The 18,621-nt window shown below is 47.0% G+C and overlaps 1 protein-coding gene across 12 annotated transcripts in view; it reads right to left on the bottom strand.

Moving 5' to 3' along the window:
* srcin1a (SRC kinase signaling inhibitor 1a) overlaps positions 1–18,621 on the bottom strand; it is a 95,549-nt gene that overhangs the window by 38,745 nt on the left and 38,183 nt on the right. For 10 of the 12 annotated variants that reach the window (XR_011077579.1, XM_068578283.1, XM_068578292.1 and 7 more), the window contains exons 2-3: positions 3,777–3,806; positions 2,607–2,965 (exon numbers count right to left, since the gene is read on the bottom strand). Coding sequence is in view for 11 of the 12 variants with exons in the window: in XM_068578283.1 (XP_068434384.1) it covers positions 2,607–2,965; positions 3,777–3,806 (389 nt within the window). In the remaining variant the exon portion in view is untranslated. Of the gene's footprint in view, positions 1–2,606; positions 2,966–3,776; positions 3,807–6,939; positions 8,323–18,621 lie in introns of those variants that run through there. The other 2 variants (XM_068578289.1, XM_068578286.1) reach the window with 2 other exon arrangements.

Below are 18,621 nucleotides of genomic sequence, written 5' to 3'. Positions count from 1 at the left end.
ACACTGAACTTGGACTTTGAGTTGCAAATACTGCACCGAGAGGGCGTGAGTGCAAACTCCAGAGGGCCGATTTGACTGCCCCCCTCCCATCCGACGCCTCGCCCTCCTAGCCGTTGTGACTGCAAGCGTCTCTTTTAATTTTTCTGTCATCGTTCTGCTTGCTGCGCTCATTAATGAATCATTTATGTTGTATGCTTTGACTCTGTTATGTTGTTCATTCTGTACTGCACTTCAGTCCTTCCCACTCCTCTGTTCTGCTCTCACTAAGGTTTCTTCCTGGCGCGATGCACAGGGGATCCTGCAGGTTGTGATCCTGGAGGTTGTGCAGATTGTAAAATCCTCAGAGGCAAATTTGTGATTTCTTTCCGGCGATATGAATAAATTGGATTGAAGTGAACTGAATCCATTTCTTCTGTGCAGACATTATACTCAGGAGATTGTTTGATACTGTCAAATCGTATTCCCTGATGACGGTTGAGACAATTGGATCAAATTAATCTTGCTGTTATTAAAATACCCGTGGTATTAAATAAGCTTTGATCCCAAATGAGACAGTGCCGCCCGCTGATGTTTGCACTGAGATGTCTGATTAAACTTCAGGGGCAAAAATTGCAAGTAAAGACACCCCTGTATACATTTACTATGTGTGTGTATGTTACTATGTGTGTGTGTGCGCGCGCAGTGTCAGCTCTAGAGCTCCAACAGAAGGACGTAGCCTCGCAGAGTGTAGCGCTGCGTTACCTGACCGGCATGTAAAGCAGGCTGCACTCACACCACCCCTCCTCCACCTCCCGTCTCTTTCTCATGTCGTCATCCTCTCCGCACCCCCGCTCCACCCCCCCTCCACCCTCTCCCTCCCCTCTCTCTCTCTCACACACCACAACCATTCTTACTCTCTTCCCCCCTCGATGCTCCTCCGGTCTACAGTGGCGTTACGTTACCGCAGCCTCTCGCTCTTTCTATCCCTCCTCCAAAAAAAAACCCAACAAACACAGCTAACGCTCAGGCGAACGTACACAATGTACAGCTGCCAGTGTCGTCCACTCAGCCTTCGTCTCGCCCGCTGAGCATACACATGCACGCCGTCACCACAACAACCACAATAAACACAACAGGCGTGGAATGTAATCCCCAGCTGGCACATCTTTCATCCCCCCCCACACACACACTCACACACACACACCTCTGCAACAGCATCCAGCTACCAGTACCAAGCTTCCAGTCCCATCTCACCTGCAGTGCACCTGTCCACCACTCCAGTCATCCCCGGCTGTCCGTCAGGTGCAGCGTATCCTCATCGTGTTTTCACCCGTCTCTCTCTCTACGCTGCTCTAACCCTCCCTTCCCCTCTCCCGGTCTACCACTCTCTCCCTTTCTCTCTCTCTCTCTCTCTCTCTCTGTGTCTTGCTATCCAGTAGCACATGCGGCGGAAACTCTTTTATTTAATTCATTACAACACCAGCCGATTAACTCCTTCGCAGACGGGCGGCTGGCTCCCGCTGGTGCCGGCTAATTGAGCAGCGGGCTGCTCGACTGGCTGCTGCGCTCCTCTCCGGCTCCTCCCCTGCCCTCCCCCCCGCCGCCGCCTCCCTCACCGTCCATGCATGCTCTGCACATCCACGAGATGACAAGAAATCCTGTGCTCTGCTTCCTCAGCTCCCCACCCCTCCGTGCAGTGAAAAAACACCCTGTCACAAGAGGAGGTGTCCACTCTCCCGGACACTGCTTAAAATATATATCTTCTAACAGGTTGCCTCGTTATTCCTCTCTCAACCCGTCCGTCTTCATCACTGTGCGAGTCCTGCTCCTCTACACAACCTGACCTTTGCAACGCGATATCCCTTCTTGCCATTTATGGGAGAGGTTGCCACGGCAACTATGGACTCCACCTGCATTTCACCCTCCCACCCTTTCTCTCCCTTTCAATCTGGCCTGTCTCCCAGTGCGCTTAATCTGTCACGTCACATTGAAATTTTTAACTTTTTTTTTTGCAGGACACACACACACACACACACACACACACACACACACACACACACAGCGTTCAGGTGACCGCATTTGCATGATGTGCATTTAATACGTTTTTTAAGTGTGTGACTTCCCGTCTCAGCAGGGCGTATGTAGAGTCTGCGGGTCCCTGGCAGCAGTGAAACCAAGAAAAGCTTGGCTGTGACAGTTTAATGACGGCCTCTAATAACACAGATACAAAGCCCTCCTGACAGCCTTCCCTTACTTATTCTCTCTCTCCCTCTCTCTCCCTCTCTCGATAATTTCAATGAGCACAATGTGAAGCATTGTGCCGCTCTCACTCTGAATGTTACCTGACAAGAGGCTTTTTGTTGCATGACGAGCCGTACGACCCGACCCAAACTATTAAGCTCTCTCTCTCTGTTTCTCTCTCTCTGTTTCTCTCTCTCTCTCTCTCTGCGTACGCCGTCATTTTATCTGTCACCAAAATGACAACCCTGACCAGTTCGATTGCAGAAGCGAAGCGCACTGAGCGCCGAATGAGTCGCGTAAATACCCCCAAAATGTCCGTAAAGCGACGACAGAGGAAAAACAGACAGCGTGGACAAATATTCTCGGGAAAAACAATTACCGCGTACCTGCTCGCGGACCTGCTCTCGAGCGGACCGCTCCGACGTGCCCCTCATGCTGGCGTGGGAGGGCGAGGGAGACGGCGGGTTGTGGTGTGGGCTGTGGTGCGGATGCTGCAGCTGCTGCTGCTGCTGGTACTTGCTCTTCAGGTGGTCCATGAAGGCGTCCCTCTTGCGCTCCATGTCCACCTTGTGCAGGTTGGTCAGGGCCTCCAGGCTCTGGGCGGCGCTCACGGTGTGGCGGTGCTCCGACGTGTGCACCAGGCCCACGTTGGAGAACCGCCGGGCGCTGTTGCCCAGCGTCCGGTACTCTCGCGGGTACTCCAAGTCATCTGTCGAGATCATGTGACCGCCACCACGCTCGGGATCTGAGGGGTCGAGGACAGAGGAGGAAAGGAGGAAAGGGTGGATAAGGAAAAGGTGAATCCACACACACACAAACACACACAAGAGTGCAGAAAGTGCAGGGTGGAGACGTACATACACACAGAGCAGGCACACATAGGTGGTAACCAACAGAGCAGAGGGAATGATAGTGGAACAAAATAAAAGGCACAGAGAAAGAGAGAGAGAAAGAAATGGGATGTTAGACTATTTGCCACCAGGACGAAGCAGTTCCCTGCAGAATTATTGATTTCAACTTCTGGAGGGAAGAAAAATGAGAAAAGTAAAATACTTCTGCGATAGATCAAAGAGGCTCAAAGTGAGTTTGTTTTGCCGGGTATCGCATTGCGATACGCTCGGGGTTTTAAGTGACTTTCGTTGTTTTCTTAGAAAGCAAAATAGTGAAATTTGAGGTGTTGAAAGTCCCTTCCTGTTTGTCTCGCTCGTTCTCACCCGTTCCCGTCCATCTATCGGAGATTTCCCCCTCATCCATCCCTCGACACCGTCTGCCACTTTCTCTACATATTCTCACTGTCTCTTTGTCTGGACCTGAACTGATGCCGCTGTCCATTTTTAAGGAGGCGCATCACTCCTGACAGCCCTCGGCCTTTTATCGGCGCTCTAACTGACAGGCAACACGGCCCGGGGAGGAATGCAAACAGGAAGGGAGAATATATGGGTGCACATAAAAAAATTTAAAAAATGCAAATAAAATGTGACTGGAAAAATGAATGAACTCAAAAGTGTGATGAAAAACAAAAACAGGAGCAGGGAGCCATTCGCCCGGTGAGTTACCTTGCTTAGGATAACAGGCCCCGGCGTTGGCTAGAAGAGAAACATGCCAAGGGTTAATTTGTGTGTTTGTGTGCAGTCAAACACGACAGGACACCGTCACACGACCATCAGAAAAGAGCTATTGCGGAAACAATAGCACTTTCTCTGAATTACAATTACTCAATGCATCATTTATGCATTCTGATGTTTCATAAGGGTTAAACATGTGGGGAGATGGTTCGCTATGAATACTAATAGTGTCTCACAACAACCTGCAGGATGGAAAATGAATATTGAACATCATGCTTTTTACACAGAAATCACAAGACATTAATTCATAATTGACTAAATAAGCTTATTAATTGCATAAAATTTCAAGCAAGTAGAAAAAACAATAACACCAGAGATGGATAATACAAACTAAAGGCATAAAAAAAAGGCACAGGCCTAATAGAGCTGCATGAAGTGGACCATCTGTACGTTAAAGGCTCATCAGCCGCATTAGGAGGAGCTGAGTGAGTAAGCAGCAGAGGACGGCTCCTCGGGGCGGCGGCAGCAACAAATGGACTGTTAATGAACGCGGGGGAAGAGCGAGGCGGAGGCCGGGGCGGGCGGAGGCCCGACGGAGCCGCGACGCTCTCCAGCGGACAGACTTTAACACAGGAGAAGCCTGTTCAGGGCAGAAAGGTCCGGCCATTAGTCCAACGCAGCTGCAATGGAAAAAAACGGGCCTGTTGCGAAACCCATATCTTCCTCTATTCATCCGGGGAAGGGGGGGGAGGGAGGATATCACACTCAAGTGTGATCAACTGTTCCGACACCGCGCCCTCACATCCAGCACATTACAAAGCGCTGATAAGCCGAGGCAGGGGTGATGCGAAACGGACTGACCTCCTGGCTAATAGCATTAGCATCGAGCTCTCGGCTGCGCATCAAGGCTGCCGGCCGTGTTCATCTAGCCTCCCACCTTCCCCCCACCCCTTCGTAGCCTCCCAGATCTCCGGGTTTACACTTCATTAGGCAGAAGCTTATTGTGCATCAGCTAACAAGGACCTGACTCAAGGGCCCCATTACAATGGCTGCCAAAGCCGGGGCCTACAGACCAGGGCTTGATCATTGTGACCGAGCATCCGCGGCGACAGTGAGAAGCCGAGAGGGCTATGCTGCCTTTAGATAAAACAGAAAGCTGAACACATATTCGCACATTTATATTCATCAAGTGCAGGATGGTGAGGTCCTAACGGAAGTTGAAACGATAAACAACCTCCCGGCTCGCCCAAAAGATACTTTTTTTTCCTTCTTTAAAGATCAGCATCTCTTTGTGCCACTGGTTTGGAATCCAGCCGGAAAAAACTTTCCGAACTGCAGTCGGCGGATAGACGTTGCAAAGCTGTATACAAAGAACCTCATCTTGAACACAGCAGGAGTAAATGTTGTGTGGGCAGAAGAAGCAAGAATAGAAAATGGGAACAAGTTACACATCTTTACTTTCGTCATTCGCAGACAATGTATTTCCACATAAGCTGGCAGACAATAACCCCGACAGCCCAAGCGATCTGCGTGAGCCCACGCGGCGCCCGCATCATTTAAACCTACATAAAAGAGGCTTGATGGGGGTTGGCTTTCTGGTGACCGCTCAATCACGGGAAGAAAGAAATGTCTTGTCAGCGAAGACTCGGGGGTCCGCGGCGAGGCCGCCGACCTGCAACTACAAAGACCGCCAAAGGAACCACCGGGGAGGCGTGGGGGGAAAAAAAAGACGGTGCGTGCCGGTCGGGTCGAAATAATAAAAGAAACCTGAATGACGACGGGAGGCCGCAATCAGAAGCGATAACATCTGTGTGAGCCCGCCACCGATGACGACCCGGGCTGCACTGCCGAGATAGAGAGCGCAGACAAGAGCATTAACCTGCCGGAATAAAAAAGCAGCTCGCTGTGTGTGTGGGGGGGCTGAGAGATAAGACAAGACGAACAAGCGAGGGGGGAAAAAAACCTAACAAAACAAAAAAAATCGCGGTGAGATCAAGCAGGTCCCAAACGGGTGTTTCTGAGTTTATGTAAAGACGATTAAGCCTCAAATCTGCGTCAAGCAGGGGACGACACATGGACAAATGGATTTCTGCATCTATTGTGTGCCGCGTCGTGTAATTAACGGACATTTTTCCCCTCACAGTTATTAGGATCTGTCCTGCATTTCGGCGTCCCCGGTCTCCGCCGCCTTCACTGGGTTATTTATACACGGAAGGAAAATTTTGTCTGTGACGTGAGGCGTTCGCCAACTCACCCACAACAACTATCATCACACATCCATCAGGATATTCTGCATCCTCACAACCAACACAGAGGGAATGGTGCTTTATTCTTCTTCTTCCCAGTCACCTGATGAACTGGAGTTTGGACTTGAGGAAGAGAAGTTGCGGCCAATCGTGTGCAAGACGTTTTGGTGTGGAGAATCAGGAGGTGAGAGGGAAAGTGGATTGGGGTTTGCTGTGATGGATTTGGAAGAGGCAGGCGTGTGGAGCTTTATATTATGAGCATGTTAAACAAGTGGGTCAGAGGGAGTGTGTGTGTGTGTATGTGTGTGTGTGTGAGGAGGAGGGAGGGGTGACCACGAGGACATGTGCAAATGTTTCTTAAATAGCTAAATCTAAATTCACAGGTCCTTCCAACATCTTCCCTCCATACTTATTTGTTACATATGCAGCAACACCTCGGGGCGACATGAGTCACAATTATTAATGCTGTATTTGGAGAAAAAATAGCTTGCATATATTACTTGGGAGGATGCAAATGTGCAAATGCTTCCTGTGCACAATGATATAAAAAGATATTTCGTCAAACATCAGGAAACCGCTAAATTCAATTTTTCTTTTATTATATTTACACTTTTCTGCAATATTGTTCACATTCGTGCCATATTTTTTACCTTAAGTTTAGTGTAATTCTGTTTAAGGAGGACCGAGCAAAGTACAGTCTGTCATCTGTGCATATGACAATAAAAAAGATCTTGAATCTTATCTAAATAGTTAAAGATCGATTGACGGATCATTTACTTGGCTCAATGTTTCAACATTGGGAAAGGTTTTAAGTGAAATACTTTTCCCAGACAGACTGTTTCTGAGGGCTCCATGTCTGTGAAACGTAAATTACAGTTTAAAAAGAATCTCTGGAGAGTCCGTCTCACCTCGGTGACGTACCGTCTCCCTGACTGAACACTACGCCGTCTCCTCTGCTCGTGATTTGAAGAGTCTCGATCAGACATGGAGGGATGGAAGGAGCATCCGTGAAGAAACAAACAGGAAGGTAATAAATTGAAAAGAATAAATTGCCAGTTTAAGAAACGCCATGAAACAGAACGCTCCGTCCTCATCGTCATGTCAAGACACCTTTGAAGTGTGTTTTTATTGTCTATTATCTCGATGACAGCAACACATTTCCATTTCATCAGACTCAAACTTCATAGTCATGAATTCCTAAAGATGGGAAATCTTTTCTTGAGAAATAATATGAGACATAGGCTTTGACTTTCTAGTTTTTCATGTAATTTACTGCTATCCTTTCGACTCAGTCATGTACTTCTACAATATGAAATACATGCTTTGTTTATCTATTGACAAAAATGAAATATATGGAGTCACTCATGAATTGAACAGGAGAAATAAGTGGCCACGAATTTGAGTGGTTTAGTGTTTCTGACGTCAGAGTAAATATATTTTTGTTCTTTTCTGTCTGTTGTTTCATTAACATCTGGTTATTATAACTAAACCAAGCATCCAAACATCTGTCCTAGGTATTCTTATGAATGTCTGTCGTGATGCAGAAGTGTTCGGGGTAGGCCGGGGCGCGGCTCTCTCCTCCGCCGCACGGCCTAATTTACCGCAAGCGTGGCGGGGCTCCTTGTGGGATGCCGGCTGTGACAGCACGGGGCGGATAGACCGGCTGAATATTAACCAGGGGAAGAAGGATGGAAAGAGGTAAAAAAAAAAAATCGAGGAGAAGAGCGGCAAACTGCTAATCCGGCACGTCTATTAAAAGCTACAGGCAACGGGAAATAAGCCAATCAGTGAGGCCTTCAGCTGTTTTACTCTATAAGCTCTAGCGGGAGAAGTTAAAACAAAAAAAAAAAACAAGTGGGAGAGAAGGGCATGGCGGGATTAAATGCAACCTTCTGGAAAATATTAAAAAAATAAAAGAGAACACCAATCAAAACTCCTGCAGGTCACAAGTCAAGACGCAACCAGCGGACTGCAGTTTCACACGTATCAAAACCCTAAATCATCACCCGGGAAGCCGGATGAGGATCGTTAAAGAGACGGTAAAGTTAACGCAGTGAAACCTGCTCGTGTGCTGGCTGTTGTAGCGACAACGGCTTCCCCTGCTACATCATTGCTAATCCTGCAAAAAAAAAGGCTTGGCAAGTGACTCCCGTCTGTCACACAAACCTTGAAATTGAAGAGTACAAATATAGACAAATGGTTGACGTTCGGCTTGCAATGAAAAGCCAGTAGAGAAGCAAGCGGGAGGTTTGGTTTCCGTCTCTCTGTCTCGCCGGGTTCTGCTGGCTCTCCACTTAAAAACCGCGAGGCTGCAGGTAAAAAAGACACATAAACCAGCAGGCGTGTGCACTTCACTTTTTTTTCCCCCTTCACCCTCTCCATTAAGGTAATCTGTGAGAGCTCAGAGGCACCGCTGTGGCAGAAGAGGAGAGTTAAAAGGGGAGGGAGAGAACTGACGGCTGGGCAGCGAGAGCAAGACATCAGAGGAAGGTCAAAGCCAACGTGTCCGTCCCGCCGGACGCCAGTAACCGGGCGAGACAGCGGGGCGGCTTCGGGGGGGGCGGGGTGAGGTGGGGTGTCTTGCGTGAAAACTGACAACCTGCAATCTGTCGCTCGGCACAAAGTCACAAGAACGCCTTTCTTGATCATCAATCGGTGCACAATAAGAAGTGAAGTGCCCATCTTTTCACCTCCTGCTCTCCATCATCTGCCTCTGCCTCTTTCAGTCTCTCTCTCAACCAAACTTGGTTTCCCACCCCAGGAGACGGTGGGGAATACTGTGTCGGCAGCCAAGTTAAAATTGCAGCGGTAATGTGGATCCAGCCAAGCACCTGTTAATACACAAAAGGCACGCACTCAGACAGATCGAGCGCGCCGCGGCAGCATCTCTGGGGTCCGTCTGTGGCTGGAAACAAACAATGTTGTGTATTCAACTGGAGGATGAATGCGAGACATGATGTAGAAATGTGACGGAGGGGAAGGATGGGAGGTAGCAGCCGTACAGCGATGATCCTCTTTGTTTGACTTGTCATCCTGGTAAAAAAAAAGCCGGCTGTCGTTTTCCTGGAATAGCAGCGATCCAGCAGCAGGTGAGAGAGCCTCTTAATTACAGCCCTGTGTTGAACCAGGTCAATTCAGCACATTACTGCCACTGGGTGTGAAGAAGACACTCGAGCCACACCTCATTACATCAGCGCTGCTCGGTTTAGCTCACCGGGGAGGCGGATGCCGCCGTCAGTGAGATGCCAGGTGGAGACAGGCGGCGGTAATAGAGTTTTAGGAGATGGGAGATGGAGAACAGTATGTTTGGAGACGTCGCGCCTGCTTGCATACAGATCTTCTTCAAATAGTCGCTCCACCTCCTCCACCTTCTCCTCCTCCTCTTTCTCCGAAAGACGACAGTGGCGCCTGGACCTGTGATCTCCACGGGGCGCGGCAACCGACTGGTCGTCACAGGTGGCAGATGCCTCAGTCAAAGAGCTGCACTGCAGGGAAAGCGATGCAGCGCTGCATAAATCAACCCTCGGTTGTTTATTCTCATTTGTTTGAAAAGCACCGCCACGCCTGTTGTTTTTTTTACACGCTTTGGAATATTTACCACAAACCGCATCTAAGCGGAGTCCTCATTCTTGACATTTCGCGTCATTTCATCATGTCTTACAAATCAATTTGAAGCCGCTCAGTCGGGGGGTTTGATTTTGAAGTCTCGGCACAGCACTATCTCGCAAAAAGATGATCAAAGTTTGACTAAAATTACAGATTAAAAGTATGTTTCTCTAGAGTAGACTTTTAACACCACGCCACAATGAATGGAAAGCATTGAAAGATACTGGGGCAGGTGTGATTTTGAATTTATAAGTAATCTTAAATGCACTAATCCATGAAAAAATGTGAGAAAAATGGTTTGAAGCTGAGCCATTAAGTAGCGTCGCGAGAGATAAAATATGGATAAAGAATGAAAACCTAATAACTTAAAATGAACATTGAGGTACTGATGGTGAAACCAGTTCAGGTACTTTCAGTTCAAACCCAATGGTGCTCATATCAAAGCCCATAGCCTGTGGCGGTGTGTCACACTGAGTGAGAATGACAAAGGCGGCCAACTTCAGGCCCGAGTCATCACAACACCACAATAAGGCTGTTGCTGACGAAACAATACGACCACTTACAGGGCAAAGTGCTCCGCTTGGTCTTCTGCCACGTGTGCATAAACACAAACACACACACACACACAGAGCTTGACACGGACCACGAGGCAGCGCACAAATGTGCAGCACCAATCGAATAGCTCCTGAACTACTTGCAGATGTTCTGCGTATTACTCACATGGCTGCAACAGTTCTCCTCCTGTCTGCCCCCGCCCACACAGGAGCTAAAGATCGGCCTCTGGTGCTGGTGAGTTGATCACCCGGGGTAGATTTCTTACTGAAAATAAAACTCCCAAGACCTCCAAGGCTGCTTCCCTCGACACACTGCTGCCCTTTTGTCTGCAGTCTTACTGCAACACAGCGCCGAATCAAATGAAGCGATGCCGGAGAAACGGCAACAGGAGGGTAACATATATACTCACAACATAACAAACAGAAATCACAATATTTAGACAGGAAAATAACACAAATATCTGTCTGTGTGCGTCAAAACTCGTCCTGCAGCCAACAGAGATGCTCATCCGAATGCCCGCTGAGCTTTCAAGCTAATCTCAGTGGATTCAGCTGAGCAGCTCGCTGCTGGGCCGGAGAGCCGAACGCAGCGACACAACAAGAAGAAAAAGACTAAATTTGCATTCGGGGAACGCCGTCACCATCTGAACTATGACAAGCAGGGACTGTGTTTTTTTTTAAATAGAGGCATTTGCCTTGATTTGAGAACTATTTTGTAATTATTAAAGCTGTAGTTTTAATTAGTCCGAGAAAAAAAAAATGTATTTCTTGTGCTACATTTTTTTTCAATTATAATAGGTTAGGGACCTCCAATTAGACAAAACTAAATAAACAATACAATTCAGAAGCGCTTAATGGTCAGTAAATAATTACTGAAGACGAGCAAACAAGTTCAGTTCTTCCTTCAATCTGCCGGCTGCGGTGCTGAGGACGGACGAGCCACGGCCGAGAAATGTAAAAACAAAAACACGTGCAGAAAAAAAACACTGGCGTGGAGGTCGCTCGCTGGTAATGGAGACACCCCTGTGATGGCTGCCAAGGACTCCACACTAAATCACCCTGGTCTAATGGATCATTATCTGTCCCACAGGCCCTGCAATATTAACAACACACACACACACACACACACACACACACACACACACACACAAACACACACAAGTCCAGATGCACATTGGCATATAAAAAGCTGCAAAGCACCCGCTGACTGCAATGTGACTGATGGGGTGAAATTTGGTGGAGTAGCTTAAGCAGCAAAGAAAATCTTAAATGGGAGATTTAAGAAGCCGTCGCTATCTGAGCTGATACACAGAAGCGTCTGCATATTCATGAGATGAGCCGGGTTATTAGGAAGAAGGAGGGGGGGGGTGAGTAAGGAGGCGGAAAGGGCGTTATAAATCTTCACCATTTCTGTTTTTCTGCTTTGTGTGTCTTGCTGAAATCTAAATATCCTGTAGACAAGTATAGTGTCGACTTAAATTTGCACTATTCTGTAGGTTTTATATTGACAATTAATAAAGTAATTAAATGTAATGTGAAAAGGGGGTCGATGAACCCGCCATTATTTCAAGTTATTTTAGTTCCAACACAATAAAGTCTGTCTCAACCTTCATTTTTTTTATTATTCTCAACTAATACTAATATTTCTCCCCGCCTCCCTTGTGGGTAAATAGGCATTTGTTTGATTACACATTAAGCTTTAGAACTCTATAAAAATGAATGGGAGCGTATTTTTTTCTGTCAGCTTGTTATTTTTCTGTCCCCAAGAGGCCGGTAGAAAAGCATCCATCAACGCAACCTTTAGGGTACCACAGGTAGCACGATGGAGCAGTGTTTTTATGCCTGGGTTGTTTGTCTCGTGTCAATGGTTTCACATTATTCTACTGATCTACTGGTGCAGGTGGCATTAAAGCGCCACGAACAAGAAGAAAACATTGTATGCCCTCTGAATCCTGTTTTATTAATGTGTCGGTCTGAATTTGTTGCTGTAATTTTAATTAAACTGTTAACAGGGCATTGCTGTGAACCGGCAAACTACCCTGTATAGTTATTTAAATACATTAAATAACTGTTTTATAGGGGTGGGAATCACCAGAGGCCCCACGATACTATTATTGCGATATTGCAATATATTGCGATTTGTTAGCTTTTTTTCAACCCCAAATTGTCCCCAAAATGAAAGCTTTGTCAACAAAAAATAAATAGATTTTACTTTTCTAGGACCAAAAACGTTTATAACTGATTAAATAAAATATCCATACTTGGCTCAATACAGTATCGCCACGCAAAATATCGCGATACTTTGCTGTATCGATTTTTTCCCCTACTGTTTTATTCTCAAAATGTAATGAAAAGTGATCACAAACAGCAACCGTTTCTCACGTACAGTAACAGTATTCCTCGTACGTGTGCGTCAGCGCCTGCAGGTTCATCGGACGGGTCAGAGTCTGTTTCTGTTTCTTTCCTCCGGAGGACAACGCGCTGACAGCATCGGGCTGATTACACAACAGCTCTTTGGATGCATGTTGCCAACAGTGTGTCTGTAAGAAAACCAGAAGTGTCAAAACTTCCAAACTGTATGGAGGAGCGTGAGCGCTTCGATGGCTTTTTAACGATACTGCAGCAGCCAGCCTTCCAGTGCTAAATCTCCTAAAATGCTCCCCGGAGGCAAAACCAGTAGGTACATAATGAGAAGAGGTGTGAAATAAAAGAGACGTAACATTAAATAAATCAAGGCATGCGTACAGGATGGAAGTGTTTTTCTTCCCGTGTGGGCAAAAAAAGAGAGAAAAATCATCTTTTTTTTTTAATACGGTGGTGATCAGACAGGGTGGAGAATAGAATAAATAAATTACCGGAGTTAGAGCTGTTTAATACGTTTATAAATAGGCTTGAGTTGGCAACACAGTTATGATAAGGTGTCCAGGATAACCTCCTCCTGCATTACCGACTGTAGCGTGAGCTTTTAGGAACTGTGTGTACAAACACTCTTAATGTTTTAGAGGCTCACGAAAGACCTAATATTGAATTAAAGCTATTGATTTCCTCCATGAGCAAAGACACAAACACAGCGCCGCTGTAGAAACGCAAGGTAATTGCAAACAGCGTCTAAATGTTTTTTTTGTGTGTGTGTGTGTTGTTGTTCTTGTGTCTAATTAAACACTTAAGCACCAAAACAAGATTATTATTATTCTAATATCATTTTTAGCGGAGTGAAAGCCAAAAAAAAAAACCCGATTTGTGCCGCTCAGATTGGGAGCCTAAGGTTTTCCTAACGATCGTGTAATGATGTGTAATTTGCAGTAAATCTCGACACCGCTGCCGGTTAAATAAAAAGGGATCTGGGGCTGTTGGTGGAGTGGCACAGTTAAGGTTACTTCTTTTTTTTTTTTTTTTTTAAACGGGGCAGGATTACCGAGCTGGCTCCGACGTGGAGTTTGTTGCCTCCTCTCCCAGCAGACCCCGCTGCCAAGCCTCTCGTAGTATTAGCATGCTGCCATTCTCGTCGCAGACAGAGCCAGCGGGGCTAACCTAACAAGCACTTCTCCCACAGGAACACATCTGTTGTCAGTGTAGTTAGGCGCCGGCCACGGGTTATCAATCAAAGTGGTGAATAACAAACCACAAACTGAAAATCCATTCGTCACTTACGCGGGCCGATTACATGATTTCGCCAGAACACAGATGCGGGGCAGACAACGATGGAGAGGCGCTGATGGAGAAAGACAAAGGGAGGGTGGGGGGGGGGGGGGATGTGAACGAGAGGACGTGTTCGGCTCGAGCAGCCAAAACACGAGCGACCGCGGCCAGCGAAACCAGTTTTGGAGTTCACCGATGGCCGCGACAGAAGCGCGTCTGGCAGGCGATCTGGCCGCATTTCACTCGGCGGCGATATATCATTTGATGGGGTCGTAACATTCGCAAGTGTCGTTGTACTTGATATGATATTAAATACAAGCACTCGGCTCCATATTTGACTTTTAAAATGTTCTGTGGCGGGCTGATGTGGCAGGCTAATAGCCGGTGTGTTAGCGGGAGTTGACAGGTGTGCAGCGGCAGCTCGGTGCCAGGTGATCAGCACTGAAAACTAGACGCAGGCCCAGCTGACGCCCTGCGAACAACCCTGAAGAGTACAACCCTGAAGAGTACAACATCCAGGAACAGCACTCAGGACTCGCCGATTCATTCCTGTGTGTTTTAATTTCCTAAATCTCTCTGAGAGAGCCCTGCACAATAATCCCAATGTGTCTGGACTGTTGGACAGAAATGGCAAATAAAAAAGCCTTGAACCTTGAAAGGGGGTTTGGTACTTGGTGAAGACAGAGACATTGAGCCTCAGAGGAAGCCTGACGTTATAAAAGCAAAACGCCGCTCCAGCATCCTCGTCTCGTCAAAAAAGAGGATTCTGACGTCCGGTCGACACAGAGGATGTCGCTAAATTGCCTTTGCGTTGTCTGATTCATAAGTGAACATTACGGTGATAAAACAAACCAAATGCAACAGATAACTCGACTCATTTCTGCAACTGCTGACGGCTGATTGAAGCGAGTTATCCTCACACACGAAAGCCACATCTTAATGTCTATTCATTACTTCATGAAGGAATTTCTCATTTCCTTTTGGAGGACGTTGTCTCCCGTGTCAGTGTGTTTTTTTTACTCCCCTCTCTCCAGCTTCCTCACACGGTCCAGAGACATGCGGCTCCGGTTAACTGCTCGTCGGTGTGAATGTCAGCGTGAATGGTTGTCGGCAATCGTCAGCCTTGTGACGGCTTAGCGACCCGTCCAGGATCCAACCGGCCTTCACCCGAAAGGTCAGATGGGATCGGCTCCAAACCGGCTGTGACCCTGAACAGGATAAGTGAATGCAGATAATGGATGGATGGATGGATGGATATATATATATATATATATATATATATATATATATATATATATATATACATACATACATATATATATATATATGGACAACGTGGATTCTTCCAAAGGTTTTCTAACCTTTGAAAATAAGATTCATACAATTAAGCCACTCTTGTCTGCTTTATTTGTAATGATTCGACCAGAACTGTTTTTTAATTTTAAAAAAAGGGGAGGAGAAAATAATGACGTCCAAGAAACTGAAAAAAAAGAAATAAAGAAAAGGTATCAATCAAACCAGCCAGACATTAGCCGAGTATGACAGCAGCTGCCGCTGCAGATAGGTCGCATTGGCAACAGGTCAGATGTTTGCAGCCAAAAACACACACACACACACACACACACACACACACACACATTTGTCAGACAAGCATGCAGTCGTGTAAGCCTGCACGGGCATGATGGCGAGAGACACAGCCAGTGACAGATGTGACACAAGCGGGGCAGCGGGAGTTTACAAGTCGCGGGGTCGACGTGGCACAGATCTGAGTGACGCCGCTGATCGCCATGTGTCACGGAAACACAAACTGCTTCCTGTCAACCGGCATCAGAGGAGGGGACAAATTCAGAATCAAGAGAGGAGACGAAGTAAGTGGTGGATTTTCCCTCGAAAACGGCTTCGTCTCTGGAGGGTCGTGACGTAAAACGGAAATCTAAATTAAAAAAAACTCCCCCTCTTTCATCTTCAACTCGTGTTTGCTTTTTTTTTTTTTTAATAATTGTCTCTTGTCCTGATCTAAGAGGACAGACCGATCCGACAAGTTGGAAAACTGTGTCACAAAATACAAAGACGGAGTCTGTATTTGAAGTCGAATGAGAACTGTGCCACAGACGAGAGAGGATGAAATCACACAAATCTGGAGCGTCGTCGTCGCGGCCTGTTTGGGAGGGGAGGAGGTTGTGCGACGCCTCTTTGTGATCCCAGAGCGAGTGAGGAGATGAGCGGCACACAGCAGTCCCTAGTGGGGTGTTAGAGTAATTGCTTGTTTCACCCGTCCCTAGAGGATACCACAAAGTGACCCGCAGGAGAGCGAGGGGAAAAACCCTTTCAGCTTCTGCGTCACACGTCCCATCATGAGGACAAGAAAAATACACCTGAAAGACTTTTACTTTGAAGGGTTAGAACGCCAGCCACTGAAGTGTCATTATATTATTGGGAAATATTCAATCAAGTACATTTCACTGATGTTTATGGCAGGAGTGCACATTATATATGGACATTAGTGGAGATATCGAGTGGTGTTGAGTATGGATTATTACATTATTATTTGAGTTTTTCAAGTTTTAATGAGAGAGGCACTCTCAAAAAAGCCTCTGCAGTGAATATTATGAGAAATAATGTGTTTCATAAACATTAAAGCTCTAAAACGTTTAACAGTGGAGCCCGGGAAAAGAAAGAAAGTGGAAAAAAGAGCTTAGTAGATCCACTTTAATGTCTGGGAAATATCTCACTGTACTGTGATAACACAAAGTTGTGTAATCCATGAGGACATTGGATTTTTTTTCTTTTTTTTGGATTTTAAGTCAAGTATTTTAGGCTTGAAGTGTTTTGTTGCTGCACGTGGTTTGCCGAGAGGGCATCTGAAACACATTCCCATGATAAATAATTGAATTGTCTGTATCCGGTATTGCTTTTACTCGGTTTTACTGACAGTATGCTTGGATCGCGGCCCTGCAGCCTTTTCCTGCATGCTTTATGTCGTGTCCTTGTCCGTTAGAGATGCTTCATGTGCTGCATTATCCTATAATCTTGACTCGAGTACACCCCGCTCATCCATCATTCCTCGGCCTCTCGTGTATAGTTGGCGGCTATAAACCCTTGATATCCAGACATTAATGGCCGCGCGGTAATGTAGCATGCGCGTGTGTGACTGTGTTTGGATGCAGGGTTTTCCATTCGCTTCGGTTTTCCATTGATTTCTTTGCACATGCATCAAAAGGTATCAGCTCAAGCCTGCGTTCCCCTCCTCCCTTTTCATGCCTCTCTCTCTCTATCTGTCTCTCGTCTCCACATCGACGCCGCATGTGTTTCTAGCGCCTCATTTGGGTTCGGCATGCAGCGGTGGGGGTGGATGAAGAGGGCGGGACAGCCGTGCAGATGGATGCGTGCAGGAGTGGAGGTGAGCGGGGGAGGAGCAGCCAGTTGGCTCGGAGGAGATGACGAGTTAGACGTTAACAAGCTGTCACTGCCAACACAACGCGGCGCCCGCTGCAACAAACAGACACGGCGAAGACAACACCCCTCCCTGACAGGCCCGGTGGTACAAACAACCGAGCAGGCGTGCGCTCCGCTCCGCCCCCGCAGGACGGGCCTCGACAAGCCGAGTGGAAATGAATGTGTTGGGGGCGAAATGAGAACCTATAAGCGTGTCAACAGAGGTTCTCGCTTGTAAATTGCAGTTTTGCTCGGCGAAACTCAGAAAAGTTTGTGTCACCTTGCAGGGCAACCTTGATCGCCTCAGCTCCCTCCCGAGCAGGCTTACCACAGCAGCACAGGGATTAGCGAATGTTGCCACCGCCGCTGCGCCGAAACTGCGGCAGTCAAAATCGATCGAGGAAACAAAAAAATAAGAAAGAACAAAGTTCAAATGCCACGCGGACGCTTTTGGTTACGCTCCTTTGTTTTACACTTAAGTGATGTTGTGAGGAAACCAGCAAGCATCCAGCAGGAGCGTTCCCTTTGCCATCAGTTGATTGAAACATAAAAGGGAAGGTTTGATCAAAATTTTTGATTCACTTTCAAACGCTAAATGCTACGATGGAGAATCTCTCCCTCAGCGGTCCAGCCGGTTTATTTTTAGTTCCCATACTTGCACGGTCTGATGGGAACAATAGCCTCAGGGGACTCCGATGCAGATAGACGAACATTTCTCAGTCCCCGATACCCACGGCACCAAGTAACATCTAACCCAGTTAAAATGGCATCCATGATGAATCTTCGGGCCTCATGCTGCCAATCACATCCACGGGGGGAAAGCTGCCTCTCCCACAAACAGACTGGCTGCCACGCCTTAGGAGCTGAAGCGGGACTCCTTCGAGGGGCCTATAGCTATCTTAACAAGTGAGAATATAGCCCCGTTTAACATAAACACAGACATCCAGAAACGTCTTCATTAGTGAGTGTTCCTCCCCCTTCTCTTCTTGCCACCTGTTGGCTGGCTGAAACTAAAAAATCTGACAATTGTTAAGTCTTCTGCCCCAGAGCCCCCAGAGCGCTTGGCAGAGCCGTCCATTGCTAATCCAGTAAGCGCCAGCGCTGACTCACAACTAGCTGAGAGAGACACAGAGAGACGGAGATTGACAGAGCGGGAGGGACGGAGAGACAAAAGGCATCCACGGGAAAAAAGACGCTAAGAATAGAAGGGGGGGATGACATGACAGACAAAAATTGGGAATCCAGAGTTTGGCAGAAAGAGGTTAGTGAAGAGAAGAGACAAATTGGTGGTTTAAGCGGCATTGTTGAAAACCAGGTGAAAGCTGAAGGAGGGCATGGGAGAAGTGGGTCAGGGGG

The sequence above is a fragment of the Clinocottus analis genome, unplaced genomic scaffold (genome assembly GCF_023055335.1).
Source record: "Clinocottus analis isolate CAN_PGR_092001 unplaced genomic scaffold, fCliAna1.0.p SCAF_16, whole genome shotgun sequence".
NCBI classification, from domain to species: domain Eukaryota; kingdom Metazoa; phylum Chordata; class Actinopteri; order Perciformes; family Cottidae; genus Clinocottus; species Clinocottus analis.
Note: the sequence above shows the minus strand (reverse complement) of the source record. Positions and strands in the feature narration are given on the sequence as shown.